This window comes from Antedon bifida, chromosome 9 (assembly GCF_963402885.1).
Source record: "Antedon bifida chromosome 9, ecAntBifi1.1, whole genome shotgun sequence".
Classification (NCBI taxonomy): domain Eukaryota; kingdom Metazoa; phylum Echinodermata; class Crinoidea; order Comatulida; family Antedonidae; genus Antedon; species Antedon bifida.
The window spans coordinates 17344351-17367000 of NC_136234.1; the positions used below are offsets into that span (position 1 = coordinate 17344351).

Below are 22650 nucleotides of genomic sequence, written 5' to 3' on the forward strand. Positions count from 1 at the left end.
AAATCAATATGTAAATTAATAAATTCATATATAATAATTATTTTCAGATGCCTACTATAACCACATTATACCATAAAACATGTTATTTAATTAATCTCTGATCACTTTTGGTAGCTTTCATTGGGATTATTACACCAATCTCCCTGCCCCCCTCTGATAGAAGATTTCATTTTGAAAAGTATAGTATATAGGCCTAGTCCATAGGGCTATAAATTAAATCAAAGAGAGGTGTGGGGTGTGATGAGTAGGTAGGTGGGTGTGAGTTAAGTAGAGGAGAGGGGCAGCGGATCAATTTTAAAAGCTATCTATTACGTAGGCCTACTAATACGTACTAGTAGTATAATGAACGAACAAGAAAAAAAGATGTTTATATTACTGGCATTGCTTCTTGTACAGTGCATCACTCTAGCAATTGCATTGTTAATTTTTCTGTTTTATGTGGAAATGATGAAAAAAAATCAGAAACAAGAACGAAATATTTTCTACATGTTTTATATTTATTTATAAAAGAATGTCATAATTTGCCTGCAGGTTTCCATATTGGTTTCAGTTTCATATTTTGACTTGAAAAAAGTACCAGCAATAATGCCATATTCAGTATCATCATTTACGGGACCATTTTACAGGGAAAGTGTCCCATATGTGTCCCGTGAATATGGAATTCTCGAAGGGGGCGTTCTACTTATAGACGGATCCAATGAGGGCGCAATTTACAATGCAAAAGATAGGACCTACAGTAGGTTCAGATCAGGAATTCATACCCATACACCCTCCCACCTCCTCCTCCCATGATTATTTCAAAAACCTGGATCCTCCAAAATGGCTACTGTATGACATACTGTATAATGTTACTCCATTCTATTACATCTTTACAATGATATTCTTTTCTTCAGAAACATTTTCAAAATGTTTATTTGTTCAATTTTTTTATTGCTGCATACATGATGTATTTTCACAATATTTAATGACTTAAATATTTACTAAAATAATTTAGTTATTTGAATCATTTTTGTTTATCGATTGGTACTAAGTGATCTCTGAGCCGCTGGCATTGCCTGTGATGATGGCGGAGGTGGAGGCTGTGATGTTTGAGGGCGCTGGTATAACGTGTCATCAAACGCTTTGATGTTAAGAGATAGTTTTGGTCCCGTCTTCCATATGGTTCCTTCTTCATCTATAACTGTGGTTTCCACGTTGACCTGATGAGTGCCAGCTATGCCAAATTGAAGGAGGAACTGTGTGCTAAAGAAGTCATTGTGAGGCTCCACATTCTGCCGCAAATCATTTGAAGTTGGCTCAGTTTGCTACAATAAAGGAATATGTGTCTATGATAATCATTCGGAAAAACAAGCTATGAAAAATGAAAGAAGGCCTTACATTTTCTATATTGTCCAAGCAAATTTTGTGAAAAAACCTGGGCCAAAATATACTAAAAAATGAAAAATAGAGGGCGCCACAGAAAATTCACTCATGCATGCAATTTCTACTAATTTCATCTTACCTTAGAATGCTCACTTGTTTTGGAATGACGCTGTGTAATAGAAGAAGTCACATGTAGAGTTACTTGCTTTATCTTCCGAAATAAACCTAAAATAAAATTTATATTTAAAACAAAACCTCATTAGAAAAAACATTCAAGTACAGTATGTAAAGTAATACTTTGAGTCAATACATCGCTGTGTCGCTAGTGGGAACCACGCTTTAACTAAAGGTAGAAAATTCATTGCCAATGTAGTACTAGAGAAACTCCCATGATTATCAGGACACTTGGGTGGTCTGCAAAATAATCTTACCCGGTTTTTGTCCATGTTGTATTACACCTTCTACCTTTAACGCTAATCTGGTATTGACGTGTACCATGATTGGCTCTCCCACACCTCTAGGGGTTGGAGACACTGCTAACTGAAAGATAAAGTTAGATATTAAGAGAATCGATCAACCAAATTATGGAACAAACTTTCAAATGACACAAAAACAAGCTATAAAGCTATGACACTTTCAACTTTTAAAAATTCAATCCAGAATATTACTGATTTAGTATTAAGTATCTTTTATCTTGAATTCCTTCCCTGTTTTTTCATATATACTGTATGTTTTGTAGATAGTTAGCTTTTTGTAAATGTGTGTGTACTAATGTAAATTACTTTGTTAGTTGTCTTTGAATTATTTTATTATTATTATATTATATTGTTAATGTTTCTCTACTTTGGAAATCAATGCCTTAGCACTGAAAGTGTCATTCAGTATAAAGACAGAATAAATAAACCTAATTCAGATACATGCAAATAGGGGCTGTAGATTGCATAGTTATAAATAATTACCTTGATAGCTGTTGACTGCAGTGACTGGAAAAAGTAGCGTGGATACCCAATAGGCACATGGAGTAATGTATGGCACGCTTGGAACAGGCAGTCCGAGTGCTATTAATGTACAAGAGTGAATTAATGAATTACATTATCATTACAAATAACAACAATAATATGGAAATAATCTTTAAGCCGATTTTCCACTAGGCTAATTGGTTCACGCGAATCAAAAGTGTCAGCTTATACATATTCATGTTTCCATCTTTCAAATCCCTCTCTACGCATGCGTATACGCTTTCGCACAAACAATTTCTCCTGTGAAAAATCGGCTTAAAGGTTATTTCCATAATATTTTTGGCTTTATAATCAGGAAATGATCGAAAGATGGCCTTTGTGTAAAGATAAAATTAGCTGATTGTTGGATGGGTGATTCGATTAATAAAAGATTCTGTTTACCAGGTGTGAGACAGACTGGCCTTCAGCCCTTTGCAAGGCTTCTTGTGTGTTTTGTAAAACCTTCAAACAGGCCTGCATCACCCTGCTGGAACTTTTAGCAGACGTCTGGCTCTGCAAGTCTAACACATCTTGTAGATTCCCAGTAGATTTTCCACTAAAAGAAAATGACAAAAATGATGTTAGTTGTTTCCAAAATATTGTGTATATGACATTGTAGTTAAACACTTTTTTTTCACATAAAGTTTAATAGTGTAGACATTAACAATATTTATAAAAGTAAATTTCACTTACCCATACATGGGATTGCTTAGTATAAGCACATCAATGATGTAGGCTAAGAGAAGGCATATTTCTTGCAGTCTGATTAAATAGTTAAAGAACACTTTAGTTTAAAACAACAGTTGAGGTCTATAATTTGATTTACACTTTTCTAAAAAAGAATATGGTTTAAACAATTTATATTTTTGTTTTATTTCTTTAGGTTTTAGTCAAGGATTACCAATAGTAAATTAATCACTGTCCTATCAGATAGGTGGTAATTCCCCCGATACAGGGCTATTTTGTGAACCAGTTCACCGGGGTAACTCCCTACTCGTCTCGAATGATGAACTGGGTTATTTAAAGTGCTCACAGGCAAACTGTGTACACTGGACCTACAGTTTATAGTCCTTATCCTAGAAGACTTGGTCAGAACTAGGAGCGTGTCGGTCTCTAACCCATGCAGATATTATTTGCTCTTTAGGTAAGGTAAATGCCTTGCCTTAACCACTCATTTATTTGAATTTGCATTGTACAGTATTAAGAATTTGGGTGTTTGGTTTTGGGAGTGTTTCAAGTATTCCTAATCTGTAGTTGGGTTGTAGCTTGGTGGTTGACATGCTTGTCTTCTAATCCTAAGGTCCAGGGTTCAATCCTGACCTAGTGCCAGGGATCTAACTCACAACAATTTCAACTCCACTCCGTAAGCCTCAAATGAGACATAGTTTATAAGCACAATAAATTATAAAATAGTTTATCCATCCTGTAATTGCCGAGATTGTGCTCGCTGTTGGATGCGTATGAAAGTCAAATTTTGGTGGAGTATAGAAGGATACACAGTGATGTTTTCCAGTGTTTTGGGATCAGCATCAAATGAAGCTTGTTTTAATGCTGAGTATGCACTACCAAGTTGACGAAGCTTACCATGACAATTTTGCATCTAAAAAATAAACAATTAAAAAAACTAAAAAATACTTTAAATGTTATCGCTTCATTCAATTATAAAGCTCTGTTTACACTATCAAACTAGTTTGACCAAAAAAAGTGTGATGTGCCCAAATATGGTAGTGATATGCCCACAAATGGTACTGATATATCATCGTGTCCATATATGAGCATATCATATTTTTTGTCCCATAAAGTTTAATAGTGTAGACATGGCTTAATTTAGAAACAAAAACTGCTAATAATTCAATTTTCCTAGTCTTGCTTTCAAAATTGTACCATTTTTTATGCTTGCTTAATTAACCTAGGGTGATGGGTTCAAATCATAGGAAAAACAGACAAATCATTCTTCAATAAACACTTTTATTTGATGCATTCTGAAACAAACAAACAGTCAATAAAAAACTTGTGAAAACAATTTCATCTGGTTTTGATTTAGTAATGAGATAGAGTTCATAAATTATAAAACAGTGGACTTTTAGTTGTCAGTTGTTATGTTGCTAAGACGATTGTTGAACTCTTTCCTAGCCACTCTATGGTGTTGCTGTATAGTCATCTTAGAAACAAAACAACTGGTAAAACTGTTTTTTCCCCTGGTTTATAATTTATGAACTCTATCTAATTAGTCAATAACCTTGTTATATTTACCTGTAACGCCATGCGACCACACTTTTGTAGATCTACGCCAGTTGACATGGCTACTGCCGGGGCAATGGCAGGTGGTGGGCATGTCCTGATGCTGGCTGAGGCTGTGATTAACAGTTTGAATGCATGTAGCATATCGCATCTTAGCCTGGTGTACTCACATTGAAATTGTAGTTGGTGGGTTGGGGTTGTTGCAGCCTAGAAAATATTATTAACTTAATAAACTGCAATAATAACTAATATTTATATATTTTGATGCGACCAGAAGTGGTCGTCACTAACATCTTAAGCTCTGCCTACACTATCAAACTAGTTTGACCAAAAAATGTGATGTGCCCAAATATGGTAGTGATATGACATCATCATGTACATATATGGGCACATCAGATTTTGTTGTCACATAAAGTTTGATAGTGTAGACTGAGCTTTAGGCTGGTCTTTTTTTTAAAAGAAAAAAGACCAGCCTAAAGAAAAAATGACCAATGCTTGTGATTGGTCAAATCCTTTATGGTGCGTTACGTCGTTGTGTTGCGTCTCTCTAGTTGGAACCACGCATTAGGGAATAACATCTACTTACCTTCAATGCAACTATCCCCTTTTCATAATGTTGAGTGGCCTCAGCTAAGCTTTGTGTTAAGTTAAACAGCTTCAGGGAAGGTTCCGTAAATAGCTGCTCAGCTTTGCAGAACTCATTCAGGCTTGACAACCAGAAGTAATAATGCTCAGAAGCTACCTAAACGAAATTAGAAAATGTACAAGTGAAAAACCGCTAACAACATAAAGCACTGGTCTTTTGCAAACATATACAACAATGTTTTCTATAATTAACAATGGTGGAGTATATTGTAGTCGACTCTCCCAATACCAGACTCTGGGAAACATGGGAAACTCTCCCAAAAACTAGGAATTTCATGAGGTCTAAAAGGTACAAATTTGTTTTTCATCAATTAAAACATATTTAGAATACCAATATTTCTGGAAAGCCAGGCATATTAGACCAAGGAAGAGTTAACTGTATTTTTTAAAAAGCATAATATAATGATAATTACTAACTTTTGTAGTTAGATTTCCAAAGAGGTCTGCAGCAACACAATGGCAACCCTGAAAATTGAGAAGACAAGACAAAAAACATTTTATTTTATGCTGTCTAATTAATAAAAACATTAACTTTAATTTAACTTTTTATAGGAGTATGCACCTAAAAATGCCACAGTTAGGCCTAGATTTTTTAGAAATGGCTACTTACCAGCCTAGCTGCCTGTCGTGCCACTCTAAACACAGTCCAGTCCTGTGACTGGCCTAACTTGTCCAAAAAGAATTCAGACAGTTTCTTAGGTTTGTCTGAGCTGTTCTGACTTAACAGAAGAAGGGCCGCAACTGATATCTAAAAATAATAATAATAATAATATTTGAGTATGACTGTTTTTAAATGGTGTGTTTATATAATTTTTAATTTTATGTGTCTTCACTTTTTATATGTATTATTTATAATGGAATACTTGTTTTTGTGTTGTATTTTTGTAACTTGTAACTTTGAAAGAAATGTGTAAAGCTCTGTCTACACTATCAAACTAGTGTGATGTGCCCAAATACAGTAATGTGACATCATTGTGTCCATATATGGGCACATAACATTTTTATTTTGTCACATAAAGTTTGATAGTTTGAGCTTAAGTGTGTAATCCATCACGTTAAACCATTCATTAGTGCCTTTAGAGCACAAAATGTTGAGTACAGTGCATTATAGTATATAAATATCATCCTCAGACGGAACTTACAAATAGCTTTTGCTGCGTTTCGTCCATACTAGACTGAGCTGTTATGTTCAGTAACTCTTGCAAACTATTTCTATAAGCACACACTAAAGAGGGATCAAACTGAGCTAAGGTCACTAAGCACTGACAAAGAAGAACAGCAACTTTATCTGCAAAAAATAGTGAAATTTAATCATATTTTGTAAGCAAAAATTCTTTTTTAAATTACAATTCCTTGACAAGTCATCAACAATGTGGTACTTTGCCAGAAACAAAATTGAATTCAGAACCTTAAAGGAAATTATTCATGATGAACTAATGCTCTGTCTACACTATCAAAAAAGTGTGATGTGCCCAAATATAGTAGCGATATGCCCAAATATGGTAGCAATTTGACATCATCATGTCCATTATTATGGGCACATCACATTTTTTGTGTCACATAAACTTTGATAGTGTAGACAGAGCTTAATAACATTGTTTGGTTAAATTGAGGAGATTGGAAAAATGCTTACCAGTTGAACTGCCCACTAAACTGCATAGATTTTCGACAAATTCAGGAGATAAAGATGAATGCGCCTGGCATAGGCTTCGAACACAGGTCAATGCAATCTGGAGAGAAAAAAGGACATAAAATTAAAAAAATATCAAAGGAAGATACAGTGGATAATATTAACTCTTGACTGGAATTAAAAATAATGTAAAATTCTCATACATATTTTAAAATATCACCTAAATATATAGGAGATTCAATTTGGAATTAAATGAAGTAATATGTAATATGTTGCCTTTATTTCTTTGGTATTATATAAACTTACTTTAATAGCATTGATAGCGTCCTTCCCATCCTGCAATGCGCATATCATAATGAGAGATTCGGTAGCCATGGAAACCTCTTGCACCACTGACTTCGCCTGTGATTGAGGTAGACCTTTTGTGGCGATATTTGTCATGATTTGGATGGAATGTGATGCTATGGTGACATTGGGAACGTAGCAGAAGTCACCGCATAACTTTACAACTCTTGAATCTGACAATCAAATTAACGGGTTAAAAAGTTAAACACAGTAAAAAAGTAGTAGGAACTAAAAGATGGGCAAGTTATGAAATCTTAAGGGTAAGTAACAATATGTTGGGCAAGTAACAAGGAATATGATGGTAACTATGTATATGATTGGCAAGTATTAAACAAGGAATATGTTGGGCAAGCAAGTCAAAATGAGATGGGCAAGTAATGGCTAGTGGAATGGGCAATTACCAATATGATGGGCAAGTAACAATATGATGGGCAAGTAACAATATGATGGACAAGTAACTATGAATACGATTGGCAAGTATTAAACAAGGAATATGTTGGGCAAGCAAGAGAAAATGAGATGGGCAAGTAATGGCTAGTGGAATGGGCAAGTAAAAATATGCTTCACTTACTGTGAGCAAGATCTAAAATGTTCAAGGCGACTGTCTTGGACAGCGCACTTAGCACTGTGAGGGCGCCAATGATTAACCCGTTGTAGGTAGTCGTTGAACAAAATTCGCACAGGCTGTCCACGTTCTCCGTCGTCCACATATGCGGTGCTTTATTAGCCAGCATGTGCAGGTCCTGAAGAGCGATTGTTTTCACCGTATGCCGTGGGTCATTATGTAAGTACTTGAGAAGAAGGCAAATCTGTTGATAATATAAGAACTAAATAAGTTTAAAGCTCTGTCTACACTATCAGACTTTATATGACAACAAAATGTAATGTGCCTATATATGGACATGATGATGTCATATCACTACCATATTTGGGCATATCACTAGTTTGATAGTGTAGACAGAACTTAACCACCTGAATTCAAAATGAAGCTTTCGATTTGCAAGGAACGACAACCTAACTAGGTCATGTCAATCGATGTATCGTCAGTTATCGCCTGAACCTAGAGACCATCAAACCTGTGTAGAGGCGAGGAATATTCCTGCATGTGCACATGAACTAAAATGACGTAGTTTGGTCGTCGAAAATCAAAAGACACAACTTCTCAAGTTTCCTGATATTTTGAGTCATCTCACGTCGCTAAAGGTGAAAATTGTTTTAAATAGCCCCCTCTATGTTTAATGTATTTTAATATATGTAATTTTGTCTCTCTGTGTGTGACAACAAGTAATAATCATTTGGAATCATTAGAAAAAAATTGGTTTGGAACCAGATTTAACCCAGGACTTTTGATAGGCAGCCATCGTAACCACCAAAGTACTTACTTGTTCAGGAATATCTACCAATGACATGCTAGCCAGTTTTGACATGGTGTGCAAAGTAACAAGTACAAAATCCCGGGCTGGATACGACTGTAACTTGCTGACACATAGGTGGCGCACTTTGAATGCTGAATCACCATCATGGTGCATATGTTCGAAGATTTCAATTAACTTTAACTTCATTTCAACTGGCGTAGCAAGACCTTGATAAGAAATAAATTGACATAAACAAACAATGTAAGGTAAAGGTATATATTATTGTCATCAAGCTTAACTGGAAACTGAGGAAATTCGGATAAAGCTCTCCACGGACACAAATAAATTTGATGTCTTATCTTTTGCATTACAATTTGCGAAATTTAGGATTGGGTCCCACCAGGAATCTGCCCCTGGACACATGTATGCCATCAGTGCAGCGCCTACCAGATCAGCATACCTGCAGATGATCCTCTACTCTTTTTGAATAGCCTTTTCGAATTTCATTTGTAATTATAGTGCATTACTAAATTATTGTTCTCAACTCAGAGCTGTTCCAAGAACCTATGTACATGTGAATTAATATTAATTTACAGGCAAAGGAAATCTAAACCGCTCAATTGATAAACTGGCAATTAATTAATGAAGAATGAGAAAAAACCTTCCAAACTGAGATTCGAACCCGGAATATACATACCCTCTATCATCTCAGACAACTTGTTACAAATACCAACTGCAAAAACCCTGGAAAATAATACATAAATTATAATTTATTAATTTTCAATATATAATACATACTTAAATAACAGTTTAAATATAAATCTTTTAAAATTATTATTTCTCTGGTTTATTAAAAATTTTTTGATATTTTATATTTAAAAAAAAATGAATATTAATGTTTACTTTGACTGTTCAGCAAATCTATTTTAAAATTATTTTTCTCTTGTTTATTAAAATTTGTTGATATTTTATAATATTAAAAAAAAATAATAATAATGTTTACTTTGACTGTTCAGCAAATCTATTTGCAGCAAATATAGCAGCTTCAAGCTCGACTTTATCGTGAGAGTCTAGGCCGCTTCTGATGCTGTGATGGACATTCTTACGCTCAGCAATGATAGGGGCAATACCACCTAGAACTCTGCAACACAAACAAAGTTATACTTATGCACTTGTCAATTGTATGATCCACTATAAGACCTCCGGGAGAGGTGCATCATTTGTCCGATGTGCATCATAATTTATGAATACCATGACGCACCTCTGCATCAAAAAAGTGACTTACCTTTACGTGACCATGACGCACCCATTTTGATGCATTGTGACCATGTCGTTTATGATATGGTGGGTGGTAAAGTGACAGACATTAACACCATTGTTTATTGATGTGACATACCATTTAGGTTTTTTGATGCACTCCTGCATCAATAATTATTTTTAAATTACGCATCCCTGGTAAAGTGACAGACATTAACACCATTGTTTATTGATGTGACATACCATTTAGGTTTTTTGATGCACTCCTGCATCAATAATTATTTTTAAATTACGCATCCCTATCTCATACAATTGACAAGTGCATTACTAAACAAGAATTTTATCAGTCAATTTTTTATTGATATGTGACTGTTACTAAAGCATATTGGGGCCTTGTTAGATTTAAATACATTTTGTATACCTGAGCGTTATAGCTCTTGCAACTGGATCGTTGCTATGAATTACGAAGAAGATCCTTCGCAGGAATTCGTCAGTGTTCAGAATCTTGTCCAGTTGCTTCTCACTTTGTTGCGTCACTTTCAGTACACACAAGCGTAGAAAATTATTTCTGTAAATTAGAAAATAAATATCAACGTTATTATTGCACACAGCATTGCAAATAATTAATTAATAATTGTTTATTAATAATACCCATACCCATCTCTAAAAACGTCCGCTAATTTGAGAAATGCAGAGTTGATAAGAATTGGAAATGGATATTTCTCAAACATCCGTGGAAAGCGCACAATAGCTTCACATTGTTCTCCTACTTTGGTCGAACGCAGACCTAATAAAAAACAAACATACAGAATATGATAATAAAATATTAAATAGGCATAGGCCTAGTCTATAAAATGCATTAGTGTATATAATTATTAATATAAATTAATTATTCTGTTTAGTCATTTTTTTTGGCACCAATTTATGACGTTTCACTGCTGGACCTAGGCCTACCTTCATACATTTGCAACGTCGGCGGGAAATATCAACTGAGCGCCGTTAGTTGCGCGCACCTCGAATGCAGATGTACTAGGCCTAGGCCTAGCCAATTTTAATTAATGCATAAATGAACTTTATAATGGATAATATTCTAAGAAACAAGCTGATAAATGATACACATGTATACCTTTATCCAATTCCATGAGAGCTGAGTTGGCATCTTGTTCAGGCTCCCCATAACTTGCCTCTCCAAAACTTGTAAGCCGTGCAGCGACGGTCGCCATGTTTGTATTTTGATAAAAGTAAATCTTGATCTGTCGCCCGCTATTTAATAAAACTTTTTTTTATTATCAGAAAACTATAGAGGGCAATATACAGAAATGTTCTGTTATCAGGCGCGATTTATAAAAAATACATAACGGCAAATCAATACATTTCTGTTCATCATAATAATCATTATTTCCAATAATACAAAATGTACTCCATGCTCAAATAAACCATTTCAGAAAACTAACAAATTGTCATGAAATAAAAGTTAGGATTTTACTGTGAATCGTTAATCAATGGACAATTGGTTAAGCCTACTAAAGCCTAATTTCATTGTTAAACCATGTCCACCTCCATAAATACGGTGCACTTATATTGATATATCATTCATTTGTTAATACAGTAAATAAATATTCACAATTAAAGTTTATTATGCCTATTTGTTAGTATTTATAACGTACACCAGTGTCCGTGTATCACTAGGCTATGGCTCGTAGGCTAGTTTAGGAGTCGAGTAAATCATTTGATCACAATGTCATTTTACGACGAAAAATTGTATGTGATTTACGTTTCATTTATTATTTAATGGCCTTGCTTTTATTTGTTGAATATGAAACGAATATTTTTAGAAATTTTCAATATTCTATAAATAGATAAACAAACAATAAACAAAACAAAAACAAACAATACAGGAGTACATGCATCTTTTACTTTCCCAGGCTTTTTAACAGTTTTTATTAACAGCGGAAATAAACACCATTGTTACAATCTCTATTATGCCATGCCCATCTGTCTAAAATAGATTATCTATGTCCTCTCAATAATTAATGGTAGGCCTAGTATATTTTCGGGATCGGTGAACACGAAGAGATAAAAATACATTATTGGCATGGAGTCATAAAGGTAACAAAAGCCAGTACTGGAGAGTTGTTATTAGCGATTTTAACGATTTGTTGCGCAAGTAACTTGCATATGAAACATTAAAAAAAATTGCTACTGACAAACTTACCGGGTATCTATTAAAAATCATCCGGGACTTAAATGTATAGGTCACTGATTACGGTAAATTAAGGGCTTCACTTCACGTTTTATACAGGGTGTTGGTTGAGGGGCCTGGCGCGTTTCACGTTTGTCTATACACGTATGCCATATACTCAGCACTGTGGATTGTTACGTCAGAAATAATGTTCCCTGATTATCCGTATCCATTTTATACGGCTTACGTCTTTGCGTTGCGTCCTTGTGTGAACCAAGCTTTAATTGCGTTGCGCACACGTCCTTGCGTTGCCCCCTAGTCAAACAGACAAACACCACTTGGTGTCATAAATCATGATTGATTGACGGTAAGTGTGGTTCCTGCAACAATCCGATTTGGGCAACAATCCGATTTGGAATTTTAGATGAACCGGATGTTTTGATCGTGGTTTACTCGCGTTAGAGTAAAATAGTTTACTCCAAAACAAATCTACCCTTACCCCGACCGTTACCGTATATAATTAACATACTTTTAAAAACATTGAACTCACAAAATGTTTATTTTATCTAACCACCAGTGCCCGCCAATGAATGTGTAGGTTTTCCAAGTACTAGGCATGTACTTAAAGATATTGCTCCCTGCTCAAAATTATTTTGGTTGAACAGGCTATTTTAGAGTCATTAGTGTGAATATTCACTTCAAATTAGATGGAAAATAAATAATATAGAAATATATTTACCTGATAAAACCTGAATTTATGAAATAGTCAACCAGAATACCATTTTCTGAAAGATAACGGAATTTAAATGTAAAGAAGGAGAAATCATTTTTTTGTTCTGGTTTATCGGAAAATTAATAACTTTATCAAAACTAAACAAATTCAAAGTCTGATTTGTATTTATCTTTATTTTTGATGTTTGGGTTTGATAATACATCTTTAAAATAAGCATATTTTTCTTGAGAATGTCTTGAGAATTTAATTAGATTTTCTGTATGGCAACACGACAATTTTCTTTAGAAACCACCGAACATTCCTCTGACCTACGTCATTAATAAATAAAATACCGTAGTAGAAAATGAGAGGAAAACTGCTTGTTTGTTGTTTAGTAGTAAACGAGAATGGCTTTGTTTTGATCATATTTTTGGTTACATCATCATCGTGTGTGGGGTCACAACACCACAAAACCAACCTATCTCATTTAATACTGCTCGTTAAGAACGATTTTATACGACTGTTGACGTAAATGTCTGATGACAAGAAGGCCGCGTTCGCATTAGCAAAATGGTGTTATGAATTTGATGACGACAAAGCTGAATTGTCACTTCAAAATGTATACATGCTTCGTTCCCTATTAAGACGTTACGCAACGTACGTACGTGATTTGTTGACCAATCACAAGCGATGGATTATTCAAACTGTCGCTTGTCATTGGTCAAAACTCGCTTGCGTTGCATCTACATGTCCCTACGTTGCGTCTCTGTGGGGACCAATCTTAAACAACGACTACCCTCAGGAAAAGGGTGGGGGTTGTTGTATAAGGGCGGGTTAACTATAAATGGTACCGGTACATATTTGTAGGTATACTGCGGCTTCTCTAATGTATACCTATTGTCTATGAGTCAGTGCTTTGTTTAGTGCCTACCGTCACATTGTTAATTAGCTGGTTGTGGGAATCTGCATACAGCTCATTCATATGATGATAACTCCACAACTGTTATAATACTGAATCAACCTTATAACGTATGACTCTTCACAGATTATAATTTAATGTCTGTTTACACAGTACATTATGCAAGGATCACGAAATGTACACAATAATCATCGTAAATGTTTTAACGATTTCAAGTACTCGAAATTCTCCCGAGTGTGTTAATAGTGTATGTCCTTTCAAGGTGTTGGCTGTAGTATTAAAACACATTGAACCTCGTTCATTTCATGGTAAAGTGTCCCCTAATGCTAATAATGAAATATGGATACTAGTATTCCAAAGTAGGGGTTCTGTAACTGTGTCAAGGGACCCCATCCCTCACACTCCCGTGTAATCCGGAATTCCGTAATCCGACTCATTGTGGCTTCCTTCTTAAAAGCTTTTCGCGGATTAAACAAAACGCACTAATAAACGGATTAAATGCAACAAATATACCATAAGGTGAATGCTTGCTAATTACTGTTAATGTTTACAGTAGGCCTAAGTAATTACTTGTTGTTTTTAAGTTTCTCAATCAATTCTTAACACGGCTCTTTTCTGTCCCTGTTCAAATAAATCCCCGCAGTGATAGTTTAGTAGCTTTATTATCTTGTTACAAGACAAGCTTGAATGCAAGAGGATAATCCGTTAAGTGGTGTTTCGTCAATAAGCCCACACAACTCAAAATTGCCTCACTGGCTTAAGCATCCTGCTAAGGCCTACTCCTAAATAAACTTCCTGCTCGATTACCGTGGAGTAGGCCTATTGAAGGGAACGTATCGAATTAAGCCTTTTCTGCATTATCACACTTTATGTGACAAAACGAATGTGATGCCCATATATGGACATGATGATGTCATAGCACTACCATATTTGGGCATATCACTACCATATTTGGGCACATCACAGTTTTGTTGTCAATTTAGTTTGATTGTGTAGCCATAATGTGTAGACAGAGCTTTTAGGCCTACGTATACTTTAGGTTCGTCTACACTGGAAATGATATACGAAACAACAGCATTCTTCACGCCTTTTCTTTGTAGGACTATTATACTGAGTGGAAGGTATAATTAAACACCTAATCAAGTTAATTACAGATTCCCAGAACAAGTGAAAGGCCGCTAATTAGACATAAAACCACTTCCTTCGTGTTTTTCTTTTTTTGTGGAACGTTATTAACATATTTCGTGGAATGAAGCCACATGTAAGAAACCGACGAATTAATGCATTTATTTTATGGTCATTATTTTAATCATCTTATTATCAATTTAGTTGTAGCCGCAAACACATCCCCCACCCCCACCCCACCTAGTTAAAAATAAACACAGTAGAACATCTCCTTTGGGACACTTTCCTATGAAACAAAATGAGGGGAAATATAATTATGCTTCAAAACGGTAACCACAAACCCCTTTTGGGGGGAGGGGGACACATCTAAAGGGACACGTCACGATCGGATTGGTTAGACGTTTCTATACAGTAGTGAAGTCAGTGTGTCTGATTACTGTATCCTGTAGTCCAGTAGGCCTACTAAAAATACAAAGGAGAAGTAGGCTTTAAGTTGTGGAGAATAATTGGTATTGACCGGTGGTTTAAGGTGCTTGACCCTTAGAGAAACCACAGACCAATAAAGTAAAGAAGAAGAGCTTGAATGAATGAATGAATCACAGCACACACTTTCTAGGCCAAGTCTGGTCTGATAATACAAGTGCTAAGTACATTATTATGTGGGGGATGATTCAGAGAGCACGGTAGCTCAAACACGTTATTTGCAGCACACACTTTCTAGGCCAAGTCTGGTTGATAATACAAGTGCTAAGTATGTGGGGGATGATTCAGAGAACACGGTAGCTCAAACACGTTATTTGTCTGCTACCGCCGATCAGAGGCCTAGATTTATTTATTGTCTGACGTCCGTCGATGCATAATTAATATTCATACATTCATCATGAATAATACAAATTAATCATAGGAAAGTAAAGGCACATTTGATGGTCCAATTGTTACACTGATTGGTGATGGTATTGTTGCGGTATAACTCTTACGATGAGTCATTAAGCCCGGTCTTTTATACGGCGGATAATACTGGATATCCGAATTGGTGAGACAGTAAAATAGCTCTATCATTATGTTGTTATCTGTTTTTGAGGAAGTGAAAACATAACATTATCTCTTGTCTGTAAAATTTACTGACGTAGGTGGATCTATATAACAGTGCATGTCATTGCTGGAAAGTGTGAGTTAATAGATAATATAGGCATAATAAATATTATTGTTTCTTTGATGATTAGATAAATCTGACGTCACACTACATTTTAATAGCACTGTTTTCTTCGCATTAATTTACATTTATTTATATTTTTAACAAAAATTCGTTCTACCAATTATGGAAATAAATGTATAATTATTATTGTATTATTCGTATTTTGTTATTTCTGGACGATTTTTATTGAATAAATTGAAATTAATTGATATTATTGTTTTTAATCGTTATACAATACACCCAATAAATCGCCAGTGCTATTTTAAAATACTGTATTGTAAAAAAGTTTGTTGCCGCCCTCTATAAGCTTTGTGGGCGGAGCTAGCCAGAGTGGGAAAAGCGTGTCGGTAGTTCATTTGCATGTAAACGAAAGTCACCGAGTTCCTGGTTTCGGAACTGTCGGTGAATTTTAAAACACAAGTGTTCCTCGTTTTGAAGTTAGTTGTAAAGTTTACTCACTAGTAAGAGGACCGGTATTTTTTTTAACCAAATTATTATTAATTAGAAAACCGGTAGCTTTTTTCATAGGATTTTATAATTGCTTTACACATTCTTCTTGGATATTTTACTTTGTAGTGTTGAAGCGTGTGGTGCTTTTTTGACTTGTTAGAAATCCAACCACACCACCAATCAAGTTCAAGTAGAAGTCATTGTTGGAAGAGATGCTGGCAGGTCTTACATATTAAAATAACATCAAATGGTTTTAACAAGTTGTACTAAAGATTTTCGAGACTTACATTCGACTCGTTGCAAAGCAATGCCTCCGTACGTACAAGCTTCAAATGGTGATAATAATTGGATTTGTAATGAAAAGAAGTTGGTGATGGCTAACGAGAAACTCAAGGAATTAGAATTGCAGACAGCAGCAGACGAGAAGGTTGAAAGGACAGTAAAATGCGTTTTGCTAGGCGATGGTGCTGTAGGCAAGACTAGCCTAGTTGTGAGCTACACTACAAATGGGTACCCTACAGAATATGTACCAACAGCATTTGATAATTATTCAGGTAAGACTACTACTTGCATAAAAACTAAAATTGTATTATAGGCCTAGGCTACTGTAGCTAGCTACTTTTTCATTTGTGGAATATTAAAATTACAGTCAGTACAGGGTTTTAATTTATTATTTCTTATGCCAAACTACAGTTGTAGAATTAACTCTATGGAGTACATGGGGAGGACTTTGCGGGTGTTGTTGAGAAAAATACGCAACCGAGACCTAATGTCTGACTTAATGAATTTAACCGCCAATGTCTATACAATTATAATTATTAATGGGAAAGGTTCGCACTTGGGTTATACCTCTTTAGCATTAACTCCAACATACATCCATTGAAATTAAGTTTGTCCTTGGAACGCGACCTGTTAACGACACGGTTGGAAGCCGGAGGACCAGCAGCGAGAGGTGGTGTTTTGGCCCTAACCTTGACTGCCAAATGACCTGAAACTTAGGCCTTGGGTGTTTATCTCTCTATATCCACACATATTTTTAATATTTTGTTTTCGTTTGTTTTGTAGTTGTATTAAAAGTAGACAGTCAGCCAGTAAAATTTCAACTCTGCGACACAGCCGGACAGGTAAGCAAACAAAAATTTAAATATCTTTAAGTTAAACTGAAAAAAAGTACTGATAACAGTTTAATTTAACAGGGTACACATCTGGTAAAAAGGAGGGGAGTGGGGGTTGGGAAGAGTTTGTTAATTAAATCACTAATTCGCCTAATATTATTATGTAAACAACCCTATCGATCACAATACCTTTTTAGTCTACTAATAAAACATCACTTTCAAAATGACACCAACCATCGATCCAAAAACAAAATATCACACCCACCACAGTGTTTATACACACAGTCATTCTATTCATCGGCCAGAAATTTGATAACTTTTGCGGACTATTGAGATGGAAAATAGCGTGGCGTTAATCCGACGATTATTGATTTATCTTGCTACACGAACCTTGATGTTGCATATTTTATACAAAGCCAAATAACAGTCGAGCCAGCTTAACTGGTTACGTATAATATTTATAGTTATCAAATTGCAACAAAGCATTCCACATGATTTCAACCATAATTGGATAAAAATTCTAGGATTAAGAGAATTATAATAAGAGTGAAACTTGCACCATTTTTGGTCATTTAAAAAAATGTATAAAAATGGGGAACGTCACAAAAATGTTAAGCCAATTGTACGCTTCATTGGAAGGTGTTAAAATCCAGATGTAGAATTAGGAAGTGCGTACAGTACAGTATGTGGTAATGGTATGTCAACATAACACCTGGTTGTACGGTAGACTTGCTTTTAAGTATTTCTAAAAATCATGGTTACTGTAATAAGATTTTACTATAGATAGAATGTGTGTTGAAATATACAAATGTAAATCTTCAATTTATAACGATTAACATTCGATAAAACATATTAAAAAAAAAGGGATTCATGATGTGCTGTAACTTGTCATTAATAATAATAATGACCTTTGTGGTCAATTAAACCACTGACCTATATCTCTGACCACCATGGGTTAAATTGACACAGATGGCTGTCATGTTATCAAGATGGGCCTGGGATTACATACAGTACAATGTAATGAATTAATTTAAATTACTGTACAGTATACTGTATGGTTGATATATACAGTAATATTTTGACACAATCGGCAGTAGAAAGTTTTTCTTCAAATATAAAACTGCCTTAAAAATTACACCACTGAATGCATTAAAAATATCATTGATTCTGTATAGTTAGTATTTTACCAGGTGTACTGTAATCACAGGAAATATTTAATAATTAGTTTGACCACAATCACCACAAATAAACAACATAATAATAGGACGATGATGTCGGGGTGGTCCTCCTTAGCAAATAATTACCATTAATGATTACTACACCAGTAATAGCAGAAGGTCAACTCATGGTGTAACCAAAAATTATAATCATATGCGACCTTCGGTAACAGAACACAATTTACATTAATTGAAAGCATATTAACAAACGTACATTAAAGCAGTATAAAGTATATTAGGTCTATTCCATGAGAGCTAAGACCAGAATTTAGTGCAAAAATATAGTTACAATATGTATGGTGTCATTTCTGTTCATAATCTTCGGATCTTTTCTTCACCAAAATACTATTAAATTTTATTATGCTAGCTTTGGGGTTATTCACTGTTGTTAAACTTGACTGCCGTTGGGCTTTCCATTCTCATCGCTAGGTTTCCCATACAGGAACAAAAGCGTCTCAAAACGCATGATTTACTAGATATTGTCTGCGGCCACGTTGCCCTAACTTCCATAATTCATGCTAAACAAAGGTACAAATACTGCGATGCTTCAAGCTAAATATACAACAAAACATGATCCTTTTATGAATACAACTAATTTCCTAAATTTATACAAAGAACAAACTTTTAAATGGGTTCAAATTTTGGCTCTTTTTGTGGATTTTTTTTCTGAAATAATGGTGTTTGGTGTATATTTCATGATGTCTGGTTATAAAGCTCTTGAACCATACTGTATAAAACCACAATTTACTATTGAACTTAGCTTAAAAAAAACAGCTAAAAAAAAAGCAGCTAAAAAATCACTAAATTGTAATAATAATGTAAAATTTATAGCAATACGAACATTACAGTCTGCTGTACAGTACATATTACATTAAAAAAATGGTAATAAAAACTAAAAATTAGATGACTGAATCGTACATAAAACACTCTTTGTTGTTTGGTACACACTACCATGTTAAATCATACATAGATTTAATAAGATTCATTGAGATACTGTAACAGATGGTATGTTTTTTTTCGTTGAGCCTCTAAGGATTTATATCAATATTCAATTCACAAACAAATACATTCAAAGTCATATCAGAGTCGCATTCTATGTCAATGTAAAACTAAAGATAATAAAAATTGATGGGCTTATCTACAAAACAAAAGAAAAAACTATGCTTTGTGTTGAGTAACGAGTTTATGAATAAATATTGTATTTTGTTTTTGTCTTGCAGGATGATTTTGATACATTACGGCCGCTATGTTACCCGCAAACGGACGTGTTTCTGTTGTGCTTTAGTGTTGTTTCACCGACATCGTACACAAACGTCCTAGAAAAATGGTTTCCAGAGGTACATCGGCATTGCCCGAAAACGCCAATTATTTTAGTAGGAACGCAATGCGACTTAAGAACTGATGTAAACATCTTAATAGACTTGGCCAAAAACAATGAACGGCCTGTAACAGAGGCCGAGGCAGCTCAAAGAGCGAAGATGATGAACGCGGTGTCGTATTTAGAATGTTCAGCATTAACGCAACACAACATGAAAGAAGTGTTTGACGCAGCGATGTTGTCTGCGCTTAAAATCACAGAACCGCCCAAAAGGAAAAGCAAATTAGGCAAAAAATACTTAAAAGCGCAGAAACAAAAACCATCTGTTTGGAAAAAGCTGTGTTGTATTGTATGAGAGATAAACGAGAAATTCTGGATGCAATTTACGTCATCTACATTCCAAGTAGAATACTAATACAAGTGTGTAACGAATGTGATGATTTTATTGACACTGCACTAGTGGTGTGGAAGAAGTACTACAGAAACTCTACACTAGTGACGCGGAAGAAGTGCTGAATCGTCCACAGGAATTAAAAAATTGGTACATGGTACAAACATGAAGAAAAACTATGCAAAGGATTGTACTGTACAGTACCTAAAGATTTGGCAGCTCTGTCTGTCTGTATGTCCATTTATCGGAGAACTATCCTTAAGACTTTCAAAAACGGATTCTGATTGGACCAAACAACTATAAATCCAAAACATTTTAAAAACTATTTTGAATAATATAATGATTGATGGATTGCAATTTTTACTAAACGTTGAGGATTTGTTGTTAATAGTTTGAACAATATTGTAAACAATCTGATATATCAACAAATGTTTTGTACATTTGAGGCCTATTGTAAATTAATATTTGAGCTTGTATATATGTTTAAAAGATATAAGATTTATTTATTTTGTGGGAACTAGAATATTGTAAATTATGTATGTGTACAAAATGAGGGAATGAACATGAGGGTTGATTCTCATTTTAAGTGGGATCGAAACGTTGTTTTAAGAGGAAAGGTTTTTGATTACTATGTAATTAAATTTATCCATTTTAAAAACTTTTATAAGAATTATGAAACTCCAAGTTACTGCATTTGTTAAATGACAGTAATATTATCTATAATTACTTTCGTTCTTATTTAGAAACCAAGTTCGTAAATACCGACATGGCGCGGTGTGTTGTTGTCTTTATGTTCGTATCGAAGCATTAAATAAAAGTGCATTGTTTTACAGATGAATTGTTGAGTTCAAAGTCTTTTGTTTGTTTGTCTGGCGGCTCGGAGTGAATGAAGAAACTACACGAACGGAACAAATCGCTTTCAATCATAATAAAGTTGACCTAATAATAGAAGAATTTAATAATACAAACAAATATGGTTTGAATATGAACTTATATTCATATCTGAAATCCTTTCAAGTATTTACAACCAATTTGAAAAAGTTTATCTATATAATTCTATCTCTCTCAAAAAAAATTCTCTCCGCTAAAATGCTAAGCCATTGACGATGCTTACTATTTGGAGTTGCAGACACTTTATACATTGACTGTGGGAAGGTTAAATTCAGTTTTAAGACCAAACAGAACCGGAGGTCGAAAGTTGAATACAACAATTTCCAACTCTGCTAATAAAATGAATAGATATACATTTCCACCCATTTCTACAAGACCTAGAATAAATTCGGAAATGAGTTTTGCGGTTAGTACCACTTTAAAAGCTAAACAAACTAACTTTCAAGTATTGTTTACTTAGTAACCGCTTCACAAATCAATTCATAAATACTCACGGCCATACATAGCAAAGTCAATAAGATGTACACGCACAGACTAAACCTACTAGAGTATGCTTTCCCATATTGTTTGTGAACTATAATGCTAAACCATCCATATGAATTGTGAAGGACAGAATATTTTTTGATTGGTATGGAAGGCCCATGTATTTTTCACTCTGCAAGTCTCAGCATACACACAATGTGGGAGAAATAACTACAGCAGGTTCTTACAGGATGGAGGTACCTCCCCAGATAATATATCCTATATTGTTTGTAAACTATAATGCTAAACCATCCATATGAATTGTGAAGGACAGAATATTTTTTGATTGGTGTGGTAGGCCATGTATATTTCCTTCTGCAAATCTCCGCTTACACACAACGTGGGAGAATTGACTACAGCAGGTCGTTACAGGATTGAGGTACCTTCCGAGATAAAAGGAAATAGGAAGTATTAAATTAATATTATCTTGTATGATTGCAATGCAATGCAGAGATACAGATAATATAAGGGATGATATAAGTCAATCAAAAAGCGAGGGATAGGTGGTTGTCTAAAATGTAGCTGTATGCAAAGATCTAAATAAGATTTTCTGCTAATATAAGTGCCCTTCCTTGACATCTTTGATGATTTTAACTATGCAAAAGAAAGATTCTCTTCCAGAATACTAGGGTGGATGTAGTTAATAACAAGATCTCTCAATCATCTACTTTTAGTTTTACTGGTAAAAGTAGAGAGAGAGGCTTATCAATGTGAAAATTGAGATAAGTAGATGGTCGTAAAATTAAACTTGGACACTAAAGCTAGGGTGCAAGAAATTTT

The 22650-nt window shown here is 34.6% G+C and overlaps 3 protein-coding genes across 4 annotated transcripts in view; 2 read left to right on the forward strand and 1 right to left on the reverse strand.

Annotated features, from left to right (window-relative positions):
• The window catches only part of LOC144851949 (protein cornichon homolog 4-like), a 59740-nt gene that overhangs the window by 23358 nt on the left and 13732 nt on the right, over window positions 1–22650 (forward strand). The window lies entirely within an intron of this gene.
• LOC144852752 (integrator complex subunit 7-like) lies at window positions 270–11074 on the reverse strand. The gene is made up of 21 exons (XM_078710714.1): window positions 10960–11074; window positions 10491–10620; window positions 10255–10401; window positions 9580–9717; window positions 9274–9320; window positions 8604–8803; window positions 7793–8030; window positions 7183–7394; window positions 6880–6976; window positions 6389–6534; window positions 5857–5994; window positions 5664–5711; window positions 5188–5343; window positions 4614–4808; window positions 3857–3960; window positions 3054–3122; window positions 2763–2916; window positions 2322–2420; window positions 1794–1902; window positions 1502–1587; window positions 270–1304 (listed from the first exon to the last, which is right to left on the reverse strand). Exons 1-21 carry the CDS (start codon window positions 11054–11056, stop codon window positions 1014–1016), a joined length of 2901 nt encoding a protein of 966 aa, XP_078566840.1. The 5' UTR covers window positions 11057–11074; the 3' UTR covers window positions 270–1013.
• Window positions 16341–21295, forward strand: LOC144851946 (cell division control protein 42 homolog). Of its 2 annotated transcripts, XM_078709618.1 has the most exons (4): window positions 16341–16427; window positions 16543–16970; window positions 17482–17540; window positions 19969–21295. In XM_078709618.1, the coding sequence occupies exons 2-4, from the start codon at window positions 16664–16666 to the stop codon at window positions 20419–20421; spliced, it is 819 nt and encodes a 272-aa protein (XP_078565744.1). In that variant the 5' UTR covers window positions 16341–16427; window positions 16543–16663; the 3' UTR covers window positions 20422–21295. The 2 variants fall into 2 exon arrangements, with proteins under 2 accessions (XP_078565744.1, XP_078565743.1); XM_078709617.1 differs by having other exon boundaries at window positions 16364–16970.

Bases quoted from the DNA above. Each gene is read 5' to 3' on its own strand.
- LOC144852752 (XM_078710714.1), bottom strand. From the start codon at position 11,056: ATGGCGACCGTCGCTGCACGGCTTACAAGTTTTGGAGAGGCAAGTTAT. The intron at 10,621-10,959 runs GTATACATGTGT...GTTTTTTATTAG, and splicing joins TCTCATGGAATTGGATAAAG to GTCTGCGTTCGACCAAAGTA. The intron at 5,712-5,856 runs GTAAGTAGCCAT...CTCAATTTTCAG, and splicing joins CACGACAGGCAGCTAGGCTG to GGTTGCCATTGTGTTGCTGC.
- LOC144851946 (XM_078709618.1), top strand. From the start codon at position 16,664: ATGGTTTTAACAAGTTGTACTAAAGATTTTCGAGACTTACATTCGACT. The intron at 16,971-17,481 runs GTAAGACTACTA...TTTGTTTTGTAG, and splicing joins AGCATTTGATAATTATTCAG to TTGTATTAAAAGTAGACAGT. The intron at 17,541-19,968 runs GTAAGCAAACAA...TTTGTCTTGCAG, and splicing joins TCTGCGACACAGCCGGACAG to GATGATTTTGATACATTACG.